At 39.1% G+C, this 22,256-nt stretch overlaps 1 protein-coding gene across 3 annotated transcripts in view; it reads left to right on the top strand.

Moving 5' to 3' along the window:
- The window catches only part of MLLT3 (MLLT3 super elongation complex subunit), a 203,838-nt gene that overhangs the window by 125,309 nt on the left and 56,273 nt on the right, over positions 1-22,256 (top strand). For all 3 annotated transcript variants that reach the window (XM_067553147.1, XM_067553146.1, XM_067553148.1), the window contains 2 exons: positions 4,921-5,040; positions 19,923-20,528. In XM_067553147.1, coding sequence (XP_067409248.1) covers positions 4,921-5,040; positions 19,923-20,528 — 726 coding nt within the window. The remainder of the gene's footprint in view (positions 1-4,920; positions 5,041-19,922; positions 20,529-22,256) is intronic.

Genomic DNA, 22,256 nt, shown 5'->3' with positions numbered 1-22,256 from the left:
CTTTCTCTTAACTAATTTTAGAAGTGCAAGTTATTCCTATGGCAGAAACCTCAGCCTTCTTCCCCTCTTCTCTCTCTCTCTCTCTCTCTCTCTCCCCCCGCCCTCCAATGCCCATAACTGGTCTTCTACTGAGTAGAAGGAAGAAATAAAAATGAACATCTTGGAGTAAGGTGTCAGGAAAGTGAGATCTCTTAAAGATGTCATCATTAAAGTTCAGCATTTGCCAATATTCATCATATATTTACTTCTATCTGAGGTTACAATAAGTATACAATAAAGAATACAATATTTTGAACAGGTAGTGATTGACAAATGTCTCAATTGCTTCTGCTGCATACAGTGTATATTCTGAATCTCCTGTAAATAATCTACTGTATTGAAAACAAAATTTCTTTTCTTTATGATTCTAACGTACCAGTTGAGGGTAGATGGATCCTCTCCAGGACCAACTTTAGGTATACTGTTCCTCTAGGCAATGGATTATCTTTAATCTTTTGCTGTCCATGATTTAAGTAATTGAATTGAGTTTATTTAAACTATATGATTAGCATTTGCTTTAGCTTCCAACACTTAGCTTAGAAGATCTGAGAACTTTAATTCCCCATTAGTTTTTAATTTATAGGAATGGTGGTTGAATGTTGGGGCACAATTTTTTACTTGTTGGTTTTAGTTATTACTATCAAGTCTCTCGTACTTTTGACCTTAACTTAAATTATCTTAACTATTGTAAAGAAGAGCTTATTGGTTCTAGGGTGGAATTTTTAAAAGTTTGAGCCTTGTTTAACTTAGCTTTCATTGACTTTGGTAGGAGAAGAGTTAGGCCAACATTGGGTGCTTTTGAAAATCCCATTCTTCGAGTTTCACTTTTTAGGGTGTTTCAAAATAAACCAAGGAAAATATCAGTGGTGTGTCTTTTGAAATTTGAGGCGCCACATGGATTTTGGTTCATTCACTTCAGAAGCAATGCGCTCTCACATTGTGCTGCAAAGGCAGCACCTGATCCAGCTATATATGTTAGTGCAGGCTTAAAGTACCCTCAAGCCTGGGTCAGAGGATTTTCTGTGTGAGCTTTGTGGGGCTAGGGACAACATCCAGGTTACTGCCTGAGCTAACTCTGCAGTAAAGACATACCCTCAATGGCTAGGGATTTCAATGTGTTTTCAAAAGGAAGTGCTCATAAATGCAGCATAGTGGTTTTTTCCACCTAGTAAAGGGCTTCATATTGTATTAGCTGAGCTCTTCTAGAAGTAACCCTTCAGCTGAACCCTATCCCTGTCTCCTTCCTTAATTTAACCTTAAAGGAAATGTACTGAGTTTCAAAAGAAAGTGTTCACTGCCTTAACTTTTTCTTAAAGTTTTCTTAAAGTTCTGTCTTGGCTAGCAAGACTAATGTTACGGAGGGAGACTTAGAGCATGAAAATGACAGTACTTTTTTGTCAACTCTGGGACTGAGGAGGACAAGTGGCCTGAGAATCAGAAAATTCCTCTTCTCAGGTTAACTGAACAGGCAGATAGGGAAATGTTGGTTTTGATTATAGTAGGCAAAAAATGAACTATTCATAGGAGACTTCCTTTTGCTACTGTCAGCTTTACGAAGCCTATATAGAAGTGTGAACTGTATTTGGCCTACTGCACGCATTGTCCCCCACACTGAGCAGAATTCTGCCATTGTTCATGGTGGTTGATAATGAAATAACACGTTGTGGAATATAGATATTAAATTGACTTTACGGTGCTCACATTTAGGAAAATCTAGATTTTACTTACAAAATCAATATGGGATTTTCTCAGTTTCTATATGGAATACTGAAGTGCCCCAAGTTACCTTTCGGAACAGAATTGTGTGTGTTACAACCAAATCCAGCATGAAGCATGGCATTTTCAGAAATTCTCAGCATTGGGTAATGCTGGGAGTCTTACCATTAATTTCAGAGGGAGCAGAGTTAGACCAGCTGTCAAGATAGGATTTTTAAAAGTACTAATTGTATTAAGAAAAAGTACACAAAAAGCATCATATGGGCAACAGAAGGAGTAGGACGTGCTACTCTACTCCTAATTCTTGTTCTTCCTTGGCTTTTTGACCTTTTCTGTGACGGATAGTATTTTTATAAAAAGTTCACATTGTTTCATGTCAAGCTGAGCATCAAGCAAGCAGCTGTTGCACTTCACTATTCTTTACTGACTTCTAACTTCGCTCCTGTTGATATTTTCTCACTGTCAAAACCTCCACTCTGTTCCAGTGCCTCTGGAGATGCTGGGCATCCCCTTCTGGATCAACTTCCTTGAAATTGTTTTCAAGGTGGTGATGATTGGATAAAACTTCAATGTCAAGAGATGGTGGTTTGAGCAGTGGCTGAGCCTCAGTACATTATATTTTGTCTGAGTCAGAATTTTTATCCTTTAGGGAAGAATTGATGGCTTCCATTCCAGTGAGAGAGTGCCTTGTCATGGTGTGCTTTTTGTTTTTAAATGTTCAAGCTATGACAGGCATAGATCCCACTTTCAGCGCTGAGTGCCCACTCCTCTCCCTTCATCAGGGCCTGCTCGGTGTCCAGGAGTAGAACACAATCACACTCGGTAAGAGTGGGTGAGCTCATGCCTACTTCCTCAGATGAAGATGAACTGATGTTAACACAATGGATCGTCCCCAGGAAGAAGGATATTTGCTTATAATGTGGACTCTGATTCTAACGACAGCGCTTGAATTAACCGGGCTTTTTGCGAGCCTGACCAGCTCCGCTGGGTGGTGTATAGTAGTGGCAAAGTGTGTTCTCTGTGCCTGTGCTACAGCATTATGACACTCACACCCACACTGGAGGCTTCTGGTCTTTGCTTCTAGTCGCCCTCGACTTTAGCTCCAACCTCCTTCCCTGAATTTTGACTAGCTGAGTTCAGCTGCCATAAATTTTGGTGAGCTCTGGTTAAAGAATATCTGGCAGAAGAGAGTAAAAGTCGATCATCCAGAACATTCCTTCTAGAGTGTAGTTTCTTTGTAATCAACTGGATAAAGTAATAGATTTAAAAAACACAACCCCTTTCAAACATTGGAATTATCTGTGTGGCTTTGATGTCCTGCATCATCCATCCTTCCTCCATGCCAGCTATCTTGGGGTGCCAGCAGCAATGCAGATGGGCACTCAGAGCTTAAAGAAGTATCCCACATGTACCTCCATGGGACAGTTTACCATAGAAAACAAAAGACCATCCTGAAAGAACTGATTAGGCTTTGCTTCCAAAGGAAATGCCCTTATAAATTTTTGTCATGTTGGCATTCTTGAGCTTGTAGCCTGATCAGTTTTATTACAATTATGAAAATATTTATTGTGGTGCATCATGCATTTCTCACAAATAGGCACTTTATCAGGGGGCTATTAGAGTTAATTAAAAAGATGAAATTGGTAGAGCCCCGCAAATCTGGATATCCACTGACAATTTTTGCGGATCACAGATAGGATGCGAATACAGATTTTGTATCCGTGCAGGGCTCTAGGAATTGGTGAACCACACAAACTTTATGATCTTTAGTTAATGCAAATATAATTGAAATTATAGAAAAATCAATATACATGAGTTTAAGAATAAGTACAGTAATTGGTTTCCTGACGTGTTCATACATACATTGTGCATACTTAAAACCTTATTGGATACCTTTAGAAACAAAGCTGGAAGACAAAAGTAAGTGGAGATCTCCACAAGAGGAGGGCTTCCTACCTCTTTGTCCCATGTAATCCACTCATGTCCTAATGACAGGTTAGATAACCAGATTTTTGATACAATATTTCCTATTCCATCCATCCATGTTCAGGACCATATTTGTAAGGTTTCAGCCCCAACCCATGTGTGGTATTTCAACGAACCATAGTTAAATTTCTGACCCTTAACATCTCACTTGCATCAATTAATGACCCAATAGTTTTGATATGTCAATGCAGTTAGCTCCAGGGTTACCTCATTGCAAAAGAGCACTAAAATGCTACCATATGTTTGTTTGGTTTAATTATTTATCACACAGTGCGTTGCTAAACTCACAAGAGATGTATTGCGAAATTTTATAACCTTTGGTCAAGCAACTTCTTATACCTACCAATTTCTACTGGGCCTAAGCTAAGTCCTTAATGCTTAAGACATATCACCAAGTATATTTTTAATACCTATATTTTTGTTGTTCTTCTTGGTGTTACAACTTCGGTGACTTCTATTATTATTTCTATACACATGCTTAGCAAATAGATTATATTTTCCCAATAATATATACCCTCCAGGATCAGGTCAGGTGTCAGCAGTCAGCATGGAGGAATTGGCATGTATCTTGCCTGTCTGACTAGGAAGATGGATTCCTTCTCCCAAAGGGTTTTAGAGCCAAGCCACTTAACTCCTTCCAGTACTAAATTTAATAAGCATCAGTTGCATCATCAATACAACTTCCATCACAATGCTTTATTCAATAGTCAAGACCCCTGAAAGACTGATTCACATTTATATTGCTTACTGGGATGGCAATAAGTGCAAACCTTTCTGCCTCAAATGGAGTAAACTGATTTCTTTAAAAAATGTTGAATGTCCTAGAGGACATGGAATTGGGGGTACAAATTGGGCTTTAATCCTTACCAAGGGAGGTCAGGTTTTTTCCACCAAGTTTACATGTAAAAAATAGAATAAACTGTGCATGTTTTTGAAGGTTTTTTTTTTTTTTTTGGGGGGGGGGGGCGCGGAGGACTTTGCATATTGGAATGAAGGATGGGAATGTTTTTTGGTTTGTTTTTTTGTTTTTTTTTTAATTCCACCACCTATAGAGGAAAACAGAATTGCTGTTTATATTGGAGATTTTGCCGTATCTCTACTCCCAAAATGATTGCTAATTCCTTACATAATATTTTTATACTATTTGACCAATACATTAATTTCCCTCTTTCATGATAGATCATGGTAATGTCAGATGGCACATCAGTCTCTTCGGGACAGAGCCTTCATCTCCCCAACCTTCCCAGTAACTCCCTGTCTTGTTCAGAAGTGAAGAAGAAATCATCTCATGGGCCAAAGGTGAGACAATTTTGATATGAGAAATTTCAGTGATGAAGCAAATCCAAAAAGCAACTTTTAAAATTTCATTCCTTGGTGTTTCACAACGACCTAGCAGATTCAATGTGATAGAGGCACTTCACTGAAGTGAATTTACTGACTTGCTACTTTAAAATTAGTGCAGAACTCAGATGGTTGAGAAAACCACCACCATTTAAGGTATTTACATTGTATATTTCACTTAAGATACAGTATTGCTTTTTTTCTCTTCTCAATATTTGAAAGAATTCTATCTCATTACTCTTGCAAAATATACCACAGAACATTTACTAGCATAATATCAAGTATTGAAACAAATGATTAAATGTAACAATTTAAATAATTAAGACTAATTTACATGTATCAAAATAAATGGGCAAAGAGCATCTTGTGCCTTTGGGTTTTTTAAAATTATATGAATTCTTTTACTTGCTGTTTCACAGTTGGAGATCTGTCATCAGTCTCCAAGTCATCAATGTGAATGAGTGAAGCTAGTAAATAGTAAAAGTAATATTTTGCCTCCTATATTAGAAGCATGATTTTTCCAGTGAGCCATATGAAAAATGTAAATTAACATTTTCAAAGCAGCAGAGAATTTCTTCAGCTCATTTAAGTAAATTGGGGAAAAAACAGCATTTTAGGATTTTTGAGACAAACAAAAAATGTACTACACCTGCCTGCTTATGAAGCAAGCAATGTATAAGTATCCTCTCTATCCTGATTGTTCTTTGTTCAGCATTGTATTGTTTGGGTTTCCTTTGTTGCTTGATGCTGTTATAAAGCACAGCACAGTTCCCTGGGTAAAATGCCAGCACCAATACCTATGTATCAATAAGGCTCTGAACAAACGAGTCCTAGCCGCAGTGACACGTTGGTTAAATACAAAATAGATCATAATTAAAAAGGAAATACAAAGAAGCAAGTGGTCTACCTTTTGTGTTTTAAATGGCCCCAGTACCATAGTATCTGAGCGCTGTCTTTTAATGGAATTACCTGACAACTCTTCTATAAGGTCGGGAAGTGCTATTATCTTCATTTTACAGGAAGGGGAGCTATGGCACAGAGATCTGACTTGCTCAAGGTCACACAGGAAGTCAGTGCTGAAATAGAGAATTGAACCTGATCTTCCCAAATCCTAGTCTAGAGTCCTAACCATTGGACTGTCCTTTCCCTCCATAGGGATTTAAAGAGAGCCCAGTGTCTTACTACAGAAACTAATTGATTTAACTGGCAAATATATTCAGGGATTTTGATTCCTTCCAAAGATGTTAAGTCATTATTTTTTAAAGTACCTTCCAATCTATTATGACTATAACATGAAAAGGCCCTTTCTAGTTTTCAACTTCTAAAATTTCTTACACCTGTTTCAGTCCACAGTGTACAAATATTGATACTTTTCCTTTTAAAACAACTCTACATGTGGTGATTGCTCAGAAGTGCTTTGGCAAGTGAAGGTGTGTCTGTACAATTGTCACTTCGTATATGCTGCCTTGTGTATATTGTATTTATCTTTGCTATCCTGCTGTAAATGTATCCAGTCATTCTGGTAGACATGGAGCAGGGAATTGGGTCTTGGCAATAGAAAAGGCCCGTGTTCACTGAGTTGTTGCTCAGGAGCCAGACCTTACTTATTGCCCCTGCTGATACAATTACCAACTGTGAGTTTCTGACCACATGGCAGTGGAATGGCTACTGCAGTAGAAAATACAAGATCAGATATAAAGTCATACAGCAATGGAGATTTGCATTCTGTAGCTGTGAAACTGTTGTAAAAGAATGACTATGAATTATCTGATTCATTAAAGAGGGCATACAGCAGAAACCATGTCTGATTAAACCATGGTTTTCATTTTAGCCACAATTCCCTAGCTATTCCTTCTTTCCTTTGACAGAGATCCAGAGAGATAAATATCAATAAGTTATCCCTATTATACCCTCACTAAGAGCGTGGCATGCCAGAGCCATGGGGGATAGTCCCCCTAATGAATTACTTTCTTCTTTGTTCAACTTTAACTGCTGTTTGTTGCCCAGTTTAAGGTGGAAAGACTCACTGTAGAATACACTGTATTAGTTGCCAGCGGGAAGAATTATTCAGCATTCTCCCCTCAGAAACAACTTTGTCTCCTCTCAGCCTTATATACAATGTAGACAGCAGTATTACTCTGTGCTCATGGCAAGAAAGAGGTACCAGTATCTGCAAAACTATGCTCCACTGCGTTGCCTCTTTGTTTGGAGGAATGGACGTGCAATGTAATTTGTAGCCTGATTATGAAATGTTGTGTGTTCTTCTATGGTAAACTTCTGTACACTGAAATCCACTTCCTTTTGGAGGTATTTAAGGCCTAATTTGTTGAGGAGTAGCATTTATTTTGGGCAAGACCCATAGCTGGTGTAAATTAGAGTAACTCCATCAACTTCAGTGTGGCTTGCTTATTGGTGTGTGAACAATGTGTACAAGTGAGCCAGAATAACTTTTTATAGCATTCTCAAAAGTTAAATATTTTTGAATGGTTGTTTTTAGTCTCTATTTCATGGGGAGGGCTTTCAGATTTCAGTTTAGATTTACAGAGACAGGGTACTATTGAAATTGACAATGGGTCTTAACTGTAAATATTTAAACAAAGAAGTCCAAGAATGTTAGCTTCCCATTTACCAACTTCAGACTGTTATAGAGCACTTGGAGGCAGCTTTAGTCAAGGAAGAATTGCACAGCTTACAGGCAGTATCCTGTGAGTGCAAAGAAAAGGGAGAAAAAAAGATATTGTTGGCTAAATGTTCACTTGCCCAAAATCAGAAGGCACTAACTGGTAATACAGAACCATCACACTTTGCTTATTCTCTGAAATAATCTTCTGAAATATGGATTAAAAATATGGGTTTGTAGATCTCCTAGTTTACATAATTTAATGTGACAAACATATTGTAGCCCAAATGTTTTGATTTGGAAGCTGAGATTGACTGGGAATATGGAGATTCTTCGGTAAAGGAATAAGCTTCTTGTCTTCAACATTCTTTAATGTGTACATTTTCAAGGACTCTGGATGCTTTAGGAATATATAAATATCTCAAGTGACATGATAAATCAGGGATAGTGATAATTATATTGCTTAAGTGTATTGTGCTGATTTTTCATTTCATGTTTTTAAAATATGCAGGTATAGAAGGATAGCGTCTAGTACTATAATCAACATTTTGATCTATTTTATAATTATCTAATGGGGAGAGTCTTCTGGAATCAGTCTATCGGTGGCCAAGTAATACCATTTACTTTCTAAAAAAACAGTAGCCATTTAAGTTGTTGCCTACAGAAAAATAGTGTCTTATGCTCCCCCTGCTGGCAGTTTGGCCACAGTGAGTAATGTTTCTCTCTTTCTGCTGCCATTGTTGACTATAATAGCAATCTGCCAGATGGATCAGACATAGTTGAAAGCTTGCGGGAGGGGAAGGGGCAGTAATGTTTGTGAAATGAACAATCAGTAGAAGGAAAACACTTTCTAGGCAGAAACTACAGACAGTAGTGAATAAAATGAGTCAGGGGACGCTAAAGTATTAAGTATTACTCTTAAGAAGGAATTGTCTCCCCTTTTACCTTCTGCTATGTGATTTGTTAGCACTCTCCCTCTGCTGTGCACCAAAGCCTTTCCAAATTGATAGATACTGATAAGCAAGATTTAAAAACTGAATGTTTACATTAAAAGCTCAGTATTACAAAGTGGTACAAGTCATTTTAACCTGAATTTCTGAAACTAAGCAACTCCTCCAACTGATGCACATTGTCCCCCAAGACCTGAAGATCAGGAGCAAATTTGTGAGGCTAACTCCCTGTTCTTACCTTAATGTTTCCAGATTGTTTGGGGACAGCTGTGAAATTTAAAGTAATGACTTTGTTACAAGTAGAAATAAAATAATGTGTCTTTTATGACCATTAGTTTTAAATTGCTAGACTAAACATAGAATACACTAGTTTAGGTTGGTAGTGCCAATATAGCCAACTTAATGACTAAATTAAATTTAATGAACCAAAATTGCATTAATTGCTAACTAGCTTCATCATGTCTATCTGCTACTTGAGTTCTTTGAAACCATTTTCATAGGAAGGCACTTGCCCCATGGCATCTATTTAACCAAGTTGGGACATTACGTTTTGCAACATGAAGTCATGATGTGCCCTTGCATGGGAACCGACAGTTGTTTGAGATCCTTCATTCCCCCATCTCTGTGCCTTGTAATCCCAGTGGTGATTAAGTCTCTAGGCACTTTCTCTTTTATTGGCTGCCACAGTCTGTAAACTATGAAAAATACTTCCTGATTGTACTGTGCTCTTCGAAATGTTTCTTTTATAGGTCTGTTACTCCTACTATATCAAGGGGATTATGTTTCTTGAAGAAATATGTGTACTTTTCTTTAATTTACTTTGGTATTTTAACAAGCATGTAATCTCTATATTAATTTTCCTTTTGATGTTTGTTGTATTAGATACCAAAGAAAGTATAGAATGATTCACCTGGGTTGTTTCATGTAGATATTTGACAGATAGGCAAAAGTAAGCAGTGGTAAGTAAATACATTATCAGCCAATAATCCACAATCTAAATGTTACAATAATCATTTGAAGGAAAGGTTTAGCTGACGTGCCACTTTCAGCAACAGAATCTGTCAGTCACTTTTATTGTTTGCAGTGTTTCTTTGCATGGAGAGAAAAACAAATACTTCAGAACAGTTAGTTTTAGAAAAATAAGTTTTAGAAATACATTCTTGTTTGCACTAAGGTATATACAACACAGAATATGGGTGAACTTTCATGCATGTCTACCAGTATACCCAATCATTTAGTTGATTCTCATATGTTAATTGAATGTGATGAATGAAAATACTATTATTTCCCATGAAATTTCATGTCTCCCATGCTGTTTTTTTCCAGCTGTTGTTGAGACATGTAGGGTGATTGCATAAGGGGTGGGGGTGATAAGAATTTATTCACTTAGGTAAAAGTGAATCTCTGAGTTTGTAGAGAGGGTTTGGCTGTCCTAGTGGTTGATGAAGTAATTCTTTACATGCATGAATATGGGGCCAAATTCATCCATGGTGAGCATAATGTTGATACCATGGTTTCAAAAAGCACATCAACCTCCTGGTTTTAGAAGATAATTTTAAATTGGGGGCTTGTTTCTTTTAAAAATCTAAGGCTGGGTTTCCATACTACTTAATCTTCAACTCTCCAAGACCCATTTCACAGCTGTCGAGCAGTGACCCAGGGTCAAGCTCCGTTACTTTGCAGTGTAGATGCAGTCTCACTGGATTCCTGCTCTGGTGGTTGGTCAAAATTAATCCACAATCCTACAGGCTGACTTTCTTTGTCATCTTGAGAGTCAAGTTTGGTGGACCGTCAGGTTTTTTCACACTGCACCACCAACAAAGGGCTAGAACAGCCACATTTTGGGAGGGTACTAGGAAGTCCAGGTTCTTCTTGCTCATGTCAATTCTGAATTAGATGTGTGTGCACCACATGTACCGGTACCGTAAATTTTTCCCCATAGTGGTATCTGTAGGGCTGGCTCCAGCGCCCTCTGCAGCGGTGTACGTATGCGCCTGTATATAGGGAGCTGCCGGCCCCCCTCCCTCTCAGTTCCTTCTTACCTCCTGTGACAGTGCTGGAACACTCTTGTTCTCCCAAGTATTAGTAATCCTAGTGGTCTTACTGTTTTGTTCTAGTGTATATAGTTGTTTGTTAGTACTTAAAAGTAGTTAGTGAGTTACCCAGGGCTGGGGCAAGCCCCGGTCTCTGGGGTTCAAACCACGTGCTTCTTGCAAGAAGCCTATGCCACTGAGTGACCCGCATCAGAGCTGTTTACAGTGCTTGGGGGAAGCTCACATGCGGGAAAAGTGTAAGATCTGTAAGAGCTTCCGTCCACGGACGAAGGAGGACCGAGACATTAGACTCAAGGCCCTTCTGATGGAATCAGCACTCAAACTGGCATTGGAGCTGAGGTCAAACTCAGCACCAAGAACCACAATCCCGACGCGGAGTGTTCTCCAGGCATCGGCATCCTCCTGGCACTGCTCGACATCCCCGATGCCAAAGAAGCAGCCAAAGAAGACGCACACTGAAAGAAATCACTCGCTGGCACTGAAGTCAGCTAAGAAAAGTTCGGGGATCTCAGGAAAACCTGAATAGGGCCTCCCACTGACCTGGAAAGGCTTTCCACCCATGTGGGTGATAAGCCCGGTGCCCATGCTTCCGCTGACTCCAAGGAGTGGCCAAGGCCTCCGCCACCTGGTAGTCTCGACCACACCTGAGGCATTCCACACCTGACCACATGACCACACCTGAGGCATTCTCCCCCTCCCCCCCCTGCAATTATCAGCTTCCTCTTCCTATGGCAGCCAGATTCTTCAAGGGTCTAGAGAGGCTTTTTCCTCCCGTGCAGGACCCAGTTCCCCAATGGGATCTTAACCTTGTCCTTTCCTGGCTCACTGCTTCCTGCTCCCTCATACATGTTTTAGAAGGTAGCATTCTTGGTGTTGATCACTTCTGCACGGAGGGTCTCAGAGATTAAAACCTTGACCTCAGAGCCTCCATACAGAGCCTTTTTCAATGAAAAGGTCCAGTTTCGTCCTCACTCCACATTCCTGCCAAAGATTGTTTCCAACTTTCATATTAACTAATTTTTCTGCCAGTATTCTGTTCAAATCCTCACAGCTCCAATGAAGAGAGGCATCTCCATTCTTTCGATGTAAGGAGGGCTCTAGCCTTCTACATCGACAGAACCAGGCCTTTTCATTGCTCCATACAGCTCTTTGTTGCAATCGCAGATTGGATGAAGGGGCGTCCGGTGTCGTCCCGGCGAATCTCGTCCTGGATTACAGCCTGCATTTGAACAAGCAGGGGTCACGCCCCCAGCATCCCTATCAGCCCACTCTACAAGAGCTCAGGTGTTTTCAGCAGCCTTCCTGGTGCATGGACCCATACAGGACATCTATAGAGCTGCTACATGCTCTTTGGTACATACCTTCATGTCCCACTTTGCCATCATACAGCAAGCTCAGGACAGGGCTGGATTTGGCAGAGCAGTGTTAGTCATCATATCTGTGAACTCCTATCCTCCTCTGGAGGCATTGCTGGTGAGTCACCTAATTCAGAATGAACATCAGCAAGCACTTGAAGAAGAAAGAACGGTTACTTACAATGTAACTGTTGTTCTTCAAGATGTGTTGCTCATGTCCATTCCACAACCCATCCCCCTTCCCCTCTGTTGGAGTTCGGCAAAAAGGAACTGAGAGGGAGGAGGGTCTGCAGTGCCCTACATACAAACGCATACATGCGCCGCTGCAGAGGGCGGTAGAGCCAGTCCTACGATACCACTAGGGAAAAAATGTCCGGGACCGGTGCATGTGGCGCGCGCACACCTAACTCAGAATGTACATGAGCAACACATCTCGAAGAACAACAGTTACAAGGTAAGTAACTGTTCTTTATGGTTGACTGGCCTCAGACCCATGTAATGCAGCCTTGGTGCAAGAACCCCAGGTTGGGACCTAGAGTTCAACAGTTCATAACCTGCATTTACAAATGTGTGTAGATACTCAAGCTCTAGGTTAACAAACCCAGGGTCTGCTAACTTGAGTTCTACTAATCCTGGGTTGACATATAGGCATACCCTATAGCTCAGTTATACACTATAGCTCACCTGAGATGTGGGGGAGACATGTTCAAATCCCTGCTCTCTCTGAGTCTGACCAGAACGAAGACAAATTTTGAAATCTCTGAATTTTTCATGAAATGGAATTCTTGTTTTCCAAACACCCCTACTGAGGACACCACCTACCCTTGCTTGACCCAGACATGAAAACACAGCTCAGAATCAAACTTTGGCATTCCTTGTGAAATATAAAAACAGCACTAGTCACTAGATCTTGCCTTTGGGGTTTGTTTTACATAAAACTTAAGCTTTACACGCACACTTTTCAAAACTCCAGGGAAATGGTTTTGACTAAAATCAGGAATGATTAATGATTTTGTTTTTGTTTTTTTTAAATTAGTGGCATGGGAAGTGGGGAAGTGCCTTACTTTCAAACATTCAAATGTCATCAGAATTGTTAAGGGGAGTAATGGATTTTATTTACTGCTTAGTCATTAAAGGCACTTATCTTTCATTAGTAGGGCACATCAGTAGAGTGCATGTTAATCTGATAGTCGACTCAGGAAGTTTCAAAATCTGTCTGATACGTTTAAAATACTAGTGCGGTTTAGAGCCACAGTGAAAATGTATTCATAGAGAACAGTCTTCTCAGCTAGCCTACTGAATTTCCCATCTCAGCTACATTTCATTTATGTTTGGTAGAGCTGGGCAGAAGCCAGATTTTCCATTTTGTAGGACATTGATTAGATTTGAGGAATTGGCATTTTCCAGTGGAAAAATATTCCATCAGAAAATTTCTGACTAGCTCTAATGTTTGAATTTTTTACTGCTGACTGTGAAGACCTGGCAAATACCAATGGAGTTTTTTAATATATACCCATGCAAAATGTCTGTCTTGTGGGTCTGTCTCTTATTGTTCCCCAACCCCAAGTTTCTTCTCAGGATTGTGGCGTTTATTTTCTGGTGTTATGGTGATTGCTGTGTTGCTTTTTGTTAGATTTCTGACATTTTAAAAAAACCTAAGTACAATTTTTTAAGAAACAACAACAACAACAAAAACCCATTAAAAATAAAACCATTAACTTTTCCTCTTCCCCCTATATCTATTGTGGAGGAAGAGAGAGATTGCTATTTCATGTTCCTAATACTTTTGTAAGACATTAGAGCTTGACTTTGCTGCCCCAGGTTCAAACTACAGGGGAACGAATAGCAGTGCACACCAAAATGCTGCACTGTAACTTCCCCATGTAGATGCTGCGGGTGCAAGGTATGTAGTTTGCACTAACCTAGTCCTTCTCAAACAGGAGTACATTAATGTGAACTAGGAATCTTTTAAGTTCGCAACTGCAGCATCCACATGGGGGAGTTATAGTGCAGCACTTTGGTGCATACTTCTGTCCACATCCCCATAGTGTGAACTATGGGGCAGTGTGAACATAGCCTCATCTTCTGTGCTGATGGACACAGCCTAAAAATCTAGCTTAGGCAAGTCCTGAAGAGTTTTCCATCAGTGACTTGTTAATTAGATAACTTGTATCCTGTCCTAACATCCCATCTAAGTGACACAAGTTCTATTTAAAAGGCCAACTCTGTTTTTCAGAGCAGTTCTACAAACTGTATTTTTAAAATTAGTCAACCTCAATAGAGGTTGAGGTTTACTGTGACCCTGGCTTGCTCATTTCATTTCTCATGTTCTGCCGCTGTCATATTCTGAATTGTGGTTACTCCAACAGCAGTTCGCAAAAGTTAAATGTTTCCCTCTTCTTCATTTTAAACATGTGGCAGTGTAAAGCAGCCAAATAAACCACAGCTACAGATAGGCAGGAGGGTACCCACCTCTGCAAACCCACCTCCCCTAACAACCAGATGCTTATCTGTGCAGAATGGTGAATGAACATCAACTGATGAAAAACAAAGTAGCTATGTAGTTAAGTGCACAATTTTTATATAAGAGAGATAAAATCAGGGAATTGTAGATGTCACAGTTTCATGTTTAACTGCACTTCTGCCCCCTTGAGCACCGATTTAGGCCTCTAGCAGTCACCTCTCTATGGGGCAGGATCTCACATTCCTCTCCCTCCAGAACAGTGTTGTAGGATTGTGCTTATCACAACAGGTCTGATCTTACATTCTGCTATCTCTTAAGGGCTGTGACAGTGTTTACCAGTGACCAGTCAACTTTCCCAAAGCACAGTTCATTTATTTAGGACAAAAGCATTACAGAGAAAACATACAACGTAAAATAAATGGTCCACACACATGCTAAACTGGTGTTGCTCATCTTCCATATGAAGACCATGGTAGATTTCAAAAGTTCTTCAAACTGTTATAGCAGAGTTTTGTCCTCTTGGTTAAAATCTCATGTCAGCTTGTGGATCAAGTGAAGGTCACAGAATCAGTTTAGGCTGACATTATACAGTTAGGGGTCTTTTTTCCCCAGTTCTTCTGAAACAGATAAAACCAGTCAATGTTTCAAAGGGCTGGGTAACTTCATAACCAGCACAGTGACTTTGCCTTAATAACCCCTGAGGGATTCCCAGTTCCCCAAAACCCACCCAGTGAGCTAGGAACACAAAGATGTGGAACATTTATCAATACAGAAGTCTGAATATTACATGTGCTCCACAGCATCTGATATATCCAAATACAATACTCTTTGAAGTTTCCATGCTTCTGGGGTCTCAGATCTATCACATCTCCCTTCAGAAGAGATAGAAGTTAACTCCTTCACCCTGGTGGATAACAATGCAATGTGAGGGGGGAAAACTGAGTGTCACATCATTTCATTTAAAAAAAAACAACCCAGAAATTTCCCAGTTCTCCACAGCGGGTATGCCATTGATTTGGCAACTTGAATGGGGCTGCTTGAGTGAGCGTTAGTTCAGCCAAATTAAGGCTAAAGCCCAAGCCCTCCCTTTCATTTCGTGGTAGTATTCCATTCTCAGAAGTTTTCTTTACAATACTTACGCTGCTCTAATTGGCAAATATGCATTGATTTCTATTCATGGCCCTTATTTAACAAGCTCTCCTTCACTTCCAAAATTTCAAGATCTTAATTGTCTCTCTCAAATATTTTGTTTACTGAGATATCCTGGCTAAATTGGTCTCCACTCCTGAGTCAATGAAACCAGTATTACGAACCACCGTTGGCTCCGAGAGAAATTGTGGGTAACTTTTCAGCTAATCAAGGCTCTTTACAAGCTGCTAGCAAGAAAGGCATGAATGAAGCTGGGCATCATCAGCATAATGAAAAGACTGTTTTGTCTCCTCACTTAACCCTCTTAATATTCTGTCTCTTGTGATCACAAGCCCCACCCTAAAAGTTAGCAGTTTCACTGCTACAGTGGAGTGTAGCTGTCATGGGAGGTCCTGGTGGCAGAGAGTGAGAGATGATCTCTCGGGTTTCTCTCACTAGTCCCAGAGAGGGTTTTATCAAGAACAAGACCTTAAATTTGACTCTTTATATACCATGGGGAGTCAGTTCAAAATTGTCTTGTTGGTTTGGTTAGTGACTGTCTCTATTTGATGGCTGCTTTCAGTCCTGGTCATGCAGTCTCTCCTCCGCTCCTCATCCTCCCATCATTTCCCCCCTCTCTTTACCCCCCCCCCCCCGCAAAAAAAAAAAAAAAAGGAAAAGCCTAGAGAAAATAGAAATTTAAGGGTGTGGAATTGAGATATGGGACTGGTAAAGATTCCATATGGAAAGAAATAAAAAACAGTAGGGCTTAAATAGGTTGGACAGAAAAGTAAGATGAGATGTGATCAAGTTATATAGCATAATAAGGTAGAGGCAGCCAAATGGTCTCTTTCTACACTGTCCTGGGGCACAAGAAGAGGGCAGGCATTCAATGAAACTAGAACAGGTTAAAGGACATAGTGTGTTTCTATGCAGCATGTACTATAGAACTAATACAAATTGTGTGTTTTTAATTTCACTTGTTGCATTAGTGTCGCACTGTCTGGAGTGGCTCACAATCATGAATGCCTGCAAGGGATGAATTCTATAATTAGATTTTTCACCAACCCAGTAACAAATGTGAACTCCTGGATCACTATAGCAGGCTTACCTTGAATCACGGACAGTCCCCTTAGGCTCTCAGTCTGTCTTTCTCCCCGGCAAGTGGACTTAGTGAAAATGATCGCTTACACCAAAAATTACAAATATTCAGATTGCTTCCTGTCCCAAGACACCAGTCACTTACCCAAGATCAATTTGTATCTTAGATCACACCCCAAAGACAACACCTGTAGTCAGTTCTATAATAAACTTACTAAAGGTTCATTAACTAGGAAAAATAAATTATTTACAGATTTAAGCAGGCAAGCATATACACACAAATGAGTTATCTATTATTCCCAAAGATGACATTGATGTGGTAATCTGTCAATTGAAGATGTCTTTCAGGATGGACCCGGGGTAAACACTAGGGAACTCTGGCTCAGTGAGTCTCTGGCCCTGTGAGAGTGCAAACAAAGAGGAGATGAAAAATCTTCATGTCAACTATTTTTATTTCCATCTTCTAGCATTAAAATCGATGAGACAAAGCCCTTTGCATCTACTTCTCCAAGGGTGGATAGGACAATTAACAAAGCTTTTGTCTTTTATAATGGCCCATTTAATTTTTGATAGTCCTCTTGGATGGGTGGTGGGGGGCAGAATGATTCCCGTGGCTGGGTTCACAAGTTCAGAACAAACCTTTTCAAATTCACAATCCAAAATGTTCGTATTTCCTTATATCATGGAATACAGACATTACAAGTGAGATTAATGCATGCAACAATTTATAACCATTTCATAGAGTCCAAACACTAGATATATTCTTATATGACTAATACCCGTTTTGAACAAAATTAACCTGTGCTGGTTTGGTTTCCACCTATGAGGTTGTCCGTTTATATCTAACACCTACAGTCTTGGCCAGAGCTAGCATTTGGTTTACCAGCATCACAGTTAGCACTACAAATATATTTTTATATCAATCAGCTTAAATATCTGAGATTCAAAATTGGGAGCAAGCTGCGCAAGTAGGTTCAACACAGAAATTTAGTAGGCATAATCCAACTCAGAGTGGGTAACCACATATATAACAAATTTTACCATAATTAATTTATGGAACTCACTGTTGCAGGATTCTGTTGAAGTAATTCACTTAGCAAGATTGAAAGAAGATTAGATGCTTAGTAAGAACGGTGCTGGCAGTTACAGTAGGATTGAAAAAAATGAGGATGATCAATTCTCATGCTATAGGTTGTAAACTTCTTGAGCCAGATGGTAATTAGAGAAACCCTACATGCACTCCATGTTATAGTGTTGCACAGTGGCTAAGATGCTGTATATTTTGTTCATCTTTCCCTGAAAAAATTGGTGGATATCACTGCTCGAGGCAATATATTCAACTACAATATTTGGACCATTGTTCTGTTTAAAAAATTGTTCTGTTTGTGAGCTAGAGAATCCTACTGCTTTAATTCACTGTTTTGTCATCTGGGTTCTATTGTTGCTTTCTAAGCAGGAGAAGGAAAGAGAATTATAGTATATTGGAATGATTGTGCATGTTGTTAGTATATAAATCCTATTTGTGTACAAATATCTGTGCACACACTATTTTTATATCATACTTTTATAATTCCTAATTACAGTATTTTGTAAATGTTTTTGTTTGCACATCCAAAACTCCCCTTGGTTTCATGCAGTTTTAAAATCCTTTTTTAATTTCTGCACCATTTAGAGTTTTATTTTTGCTATGCAGAAAGGAAATTCACTGGTAGTTTGATAACTGTATACAGTCATTTCAATTCCATGCATTTCTTCATCAAAATCTGTTTAACTTTAGGAATACTTGAACAAAAATATGTTTACTTTGAGATACTGTAGTGTAATCAATCTATAAGAAAATAATTAGCCTTACTCGGAACATGTATTACTGCTTGAAAATTGAGTTTTCTTCTTTCACAATCACTAGTTAAGTCAAAATAAACTTGTTTCTGGGGAGAGATGTTGTATACACTTGGTTTTTAACGTCTCTGAAATGAATGATTTCTCAGAGGTTCTTAGCATTCTATCTGTGTGAGCTGCTGGTGTGATCAGCATCTTTTGAAAATCGGGCCAGGAATGTTGTCAGATCATATGTAATAAGTAGTCCCAGAAATAGCATTTTCAATGGTTCAGTATGTGATTCACTTACTACAGGTATCTCTTGAAAGATGCTGGGTCCATCATATGTTTGGCCTCTTGAAATTTTACAATGGCAAATTTGGGCAAAGGAGCACATTGCATCTGTCATTTGCTTGTCCAGAAGGACTACTAAAACATCATTAAGACAGCTCAAAAGTTAATGCCATTATTTATCCAAGATGGAATTAAAAATATAAAGAAATACCCAACATAAACATAAGCCAAAAAAAAGTGAACAGCAGTATGAGAAAGCAGAACCAGGTAAAGGTGTTCTCTCCCCTCCTCCCGCCCCTGTCCCCTCCCCCCCCCCCCCCATCACTGCCCTCTTCACGACTTCTCCCCCCACCCCAGTGAAGTTTTTTTGAGTTTGTAGCAAAGATTTCATTAAAATACTGGGCAGCCAGATGAGTTTCAGGAATCATTCACCAATATGGTCCCAAGATATATCATTCTGTATGAGAAATGAACTGTGGGAAAAGTTGGGGGGGATATAAGACCTTGCCCGAAATGTTGTGGGGTCAATGTGTGTTCTGACCCTCACGAGGCTGTGGTTTGTGCTGTCAGATATGGGTTCCTTAACTGCTTTGTTGTCGTAACTTTTGCTTTTCACATTTGACATTTTTATTAGAAATTCCTAAACTTTCTTTTTTTTGTGCTTTTCTCATTTATACTACTTAAATCCAACTTTGTTCAGAAGTTTAAATTGGCTACCTACCTGCCAAATAATTTAGAGGAGCATTCTGCAGTGTCTTAGATGCTCTTATCCCACTACAACTCACTGAAAAAGTCCACCTTTTATAACCACTGAGGTACTGTATTAATCTTTAAAATAAATTAGCTATGTGTTTCTTAAAATAAGATCCATTTTTTCAAAGGCTAAAGAATACCAATTTATTAAAAGGGGAAACCTGGAAGTAGTGTTCTAACCTATGAATGTGTTCTTAGAAAGAACAAATTCTCTAGTTTGTAATCCAGGTGTTTAATTTAAATCTTGTGTTCATACTGTTTTGTCTTTGCTTTAAATCTCCTCTGTGCTTATCCCTGTTGCAGGACCCCAATAAGAATATAAACACAAACAGCAGCAGCAGTAGTAACAGTTTTTCAAAGCCCCATAAACTAATAAAGGAGCACAAGGAAAAACCGTCTAAAGACTCAAAAGAACATAAAAGTGCCTTCAAAGAACCTTCCAGGGAACACAACAAATCTTCCAAAGAATCCTCTAAGAAACCCAAAGAAAACAAACCACTAAAAGATGAAAAAATAGTTCCTAAGATGGCCTTCAAGGAACCCAAACCCATGTCCAAGGAGCCAAAATCTGAAAATAACAACATCCTTACTATAACAGGTGGACAGCAGCAAGAAAAGAAGGCCCCTACAAAAAGGCCCCCCATTACAGACTCGGAGGAATTTACTGCCAAAAAAAGGAAAAAAAGTAGCTCTGAGGCTTTCTTTAGAAGTTTTTCTAGTGCTCCCTCCCTGATACTTACTTGTTCTGCTGACAAAAAGCAAATAAGGGATAAATCTCATCTTAAGATGGGGAAGGTCAAAATGGAAAGTGAGACACTGGAGAAGAAAAAGCCTACTTTACCACCATTTGATGATATTGTGGATCCCAATGACTCTGACTTGGAAGAAAATATGTCCTCCAAATCTGAAGTAAGTGTGTCTTGTTTTTATTTCCATGTTTTGGGTTGTGTTCCATATTTGTTTGCCTTTTTTTTTTTCTTCTTTTTTTGGGCAACTGTTATATCTGTAGATTCTAAATGGGCATTCAGATTTTTTGTAAATTGTGCAAGATCACGGATGGTAACTATTGGCTATTTAAATTTTCAGATGTTTTGGTTGTATTGATCGTTCAAGCACGTCACTTGGCTCATCAATCTGTCGGCATTATAGTATGTTGACTTGCTATATGGGAAATGCCTGGAATAAACAATGCCCTATGAATTTATTCCCCTTCCAAAGAAACCAATTTCACCTTTTGTGAAAGATTTATAAGGGTTATTTCATGCTCTGTGATGATGATTTGTATTAAGAGGCAAGAAAACTCTGTAGTAGGTACAGTACAATAAGGAGGGATGTAACACAAGGAACTTTGTAAATGTGAACATGGAAAAAGGTGTGGCAGAGCCATGTGTAGAGTTTTTTTATCATTTTGATGTTAATACTTTACTTTCTTGACTACTGTTCTATTAATTATTGAGATGTGAAAAAAAGAAACACTGAAGTATAACTGCTACCCATATGCTATTTTCAGAGGACAGGGGTATGGTGCAGTAATCTACGGACATGCCCTTCTTACTAATAACAATATTGAGGGCACTGATTAAAGCACAGTATTTTTTGTAACAGATTTTTCTTTCTTTCATGGGAAAATAGCTCCATAATGAGCCACTGATGATTGTTGTGATTTCAGTGAAGGGATATTGCTGTAAGAAGTTGCATAATACCATTGTATAATAGTACTAGAGAGACAACCACATAAGTACAGATAGGCATTTCTGGGTTGGGATAGAACGAATGGTAACTTTTAGTGCCCCTCTTCTCACATTCCCAAAAATGCAGGTCTGTTGTTTCTGGCCAGTTTTTGTTTGCATTTCTATGTGATACTTGAACTATAGCATTTGGGCCATTAGAGATCCGTTTAGTTGTTAATAAATATTTATATACCAGCAGCACCCAGAGACCATGGTCAGAATCTGAGGTAGTGCTATCTGTGTACAGATGTTGAGGTAGACACAGTTTCTGCCCTGAAGTGTTTACATTGTAATAACACAAGTAATATACAAAGACAGGATAGGGAGGGAGACAATTAAATATATACACTTTTATATATGCAGTACATTGGTATATTTCTATATTCATATTTGCTTTTTTTAGTTTTTGTAATTACAGAAATAGCAGTGTTTTCCAACTGCACCCAGTCTAGCCATTTAACCTCGACTACTTTCTTGTAGCTGTCACAGAATTGGGCCTGGAGAAGGGATTAAAAGGAGGATTGATGATATCACAGATCAGGGAGAACAATCCACATGTAACAGGTGGTGTTGAAGTAAGGATGAACATACTTGTGGGAATTGGCAGACAAGTGGGTGGTCAAGGATGGTATCTTTGTAGCTTGTCAAAAAGTTTGCAGTGTTATAGCCCAGTGTTTCTCAATTTTTTTGATACCAGGGACCAGCTTCCTATACTGTGTCAGGGAGATCTCAGGCTTCCTATACTGTGTCAGGGTGATCTCAGGGAACGGTGCCAGTCTATGGACTGGTTGTTGAGAAACACCGATATAGCCTATATCATCCCCAGGATTGTACATTAACATACCTAGAAACTCTAAAATAGAAGCAGGACAGGTAAATCATAGCAAACTTTTAGCTGTTCAATAAA

Source organism: Emydura macquarii, unplaced genomic scaffold (genome assembly GCF_026122565.2).
Source record: "Emydura macquarii macquarii isolate MOO-44397 ecotype Brisbane River unplaced genomic scaffold, CSIRO-AGI_Emac_v2 contig_1451, whole genome shotgun sequence".
NCBI classification, from domain to species: domain Eukaryota; kingdom Metazoa; phylum Chordata; order Testudines; family Chelidae; genus Emydura; species Emydura macquarii.
This window is presented reverse-complemented; position numbering and strand designations above follow the sequence as displayed.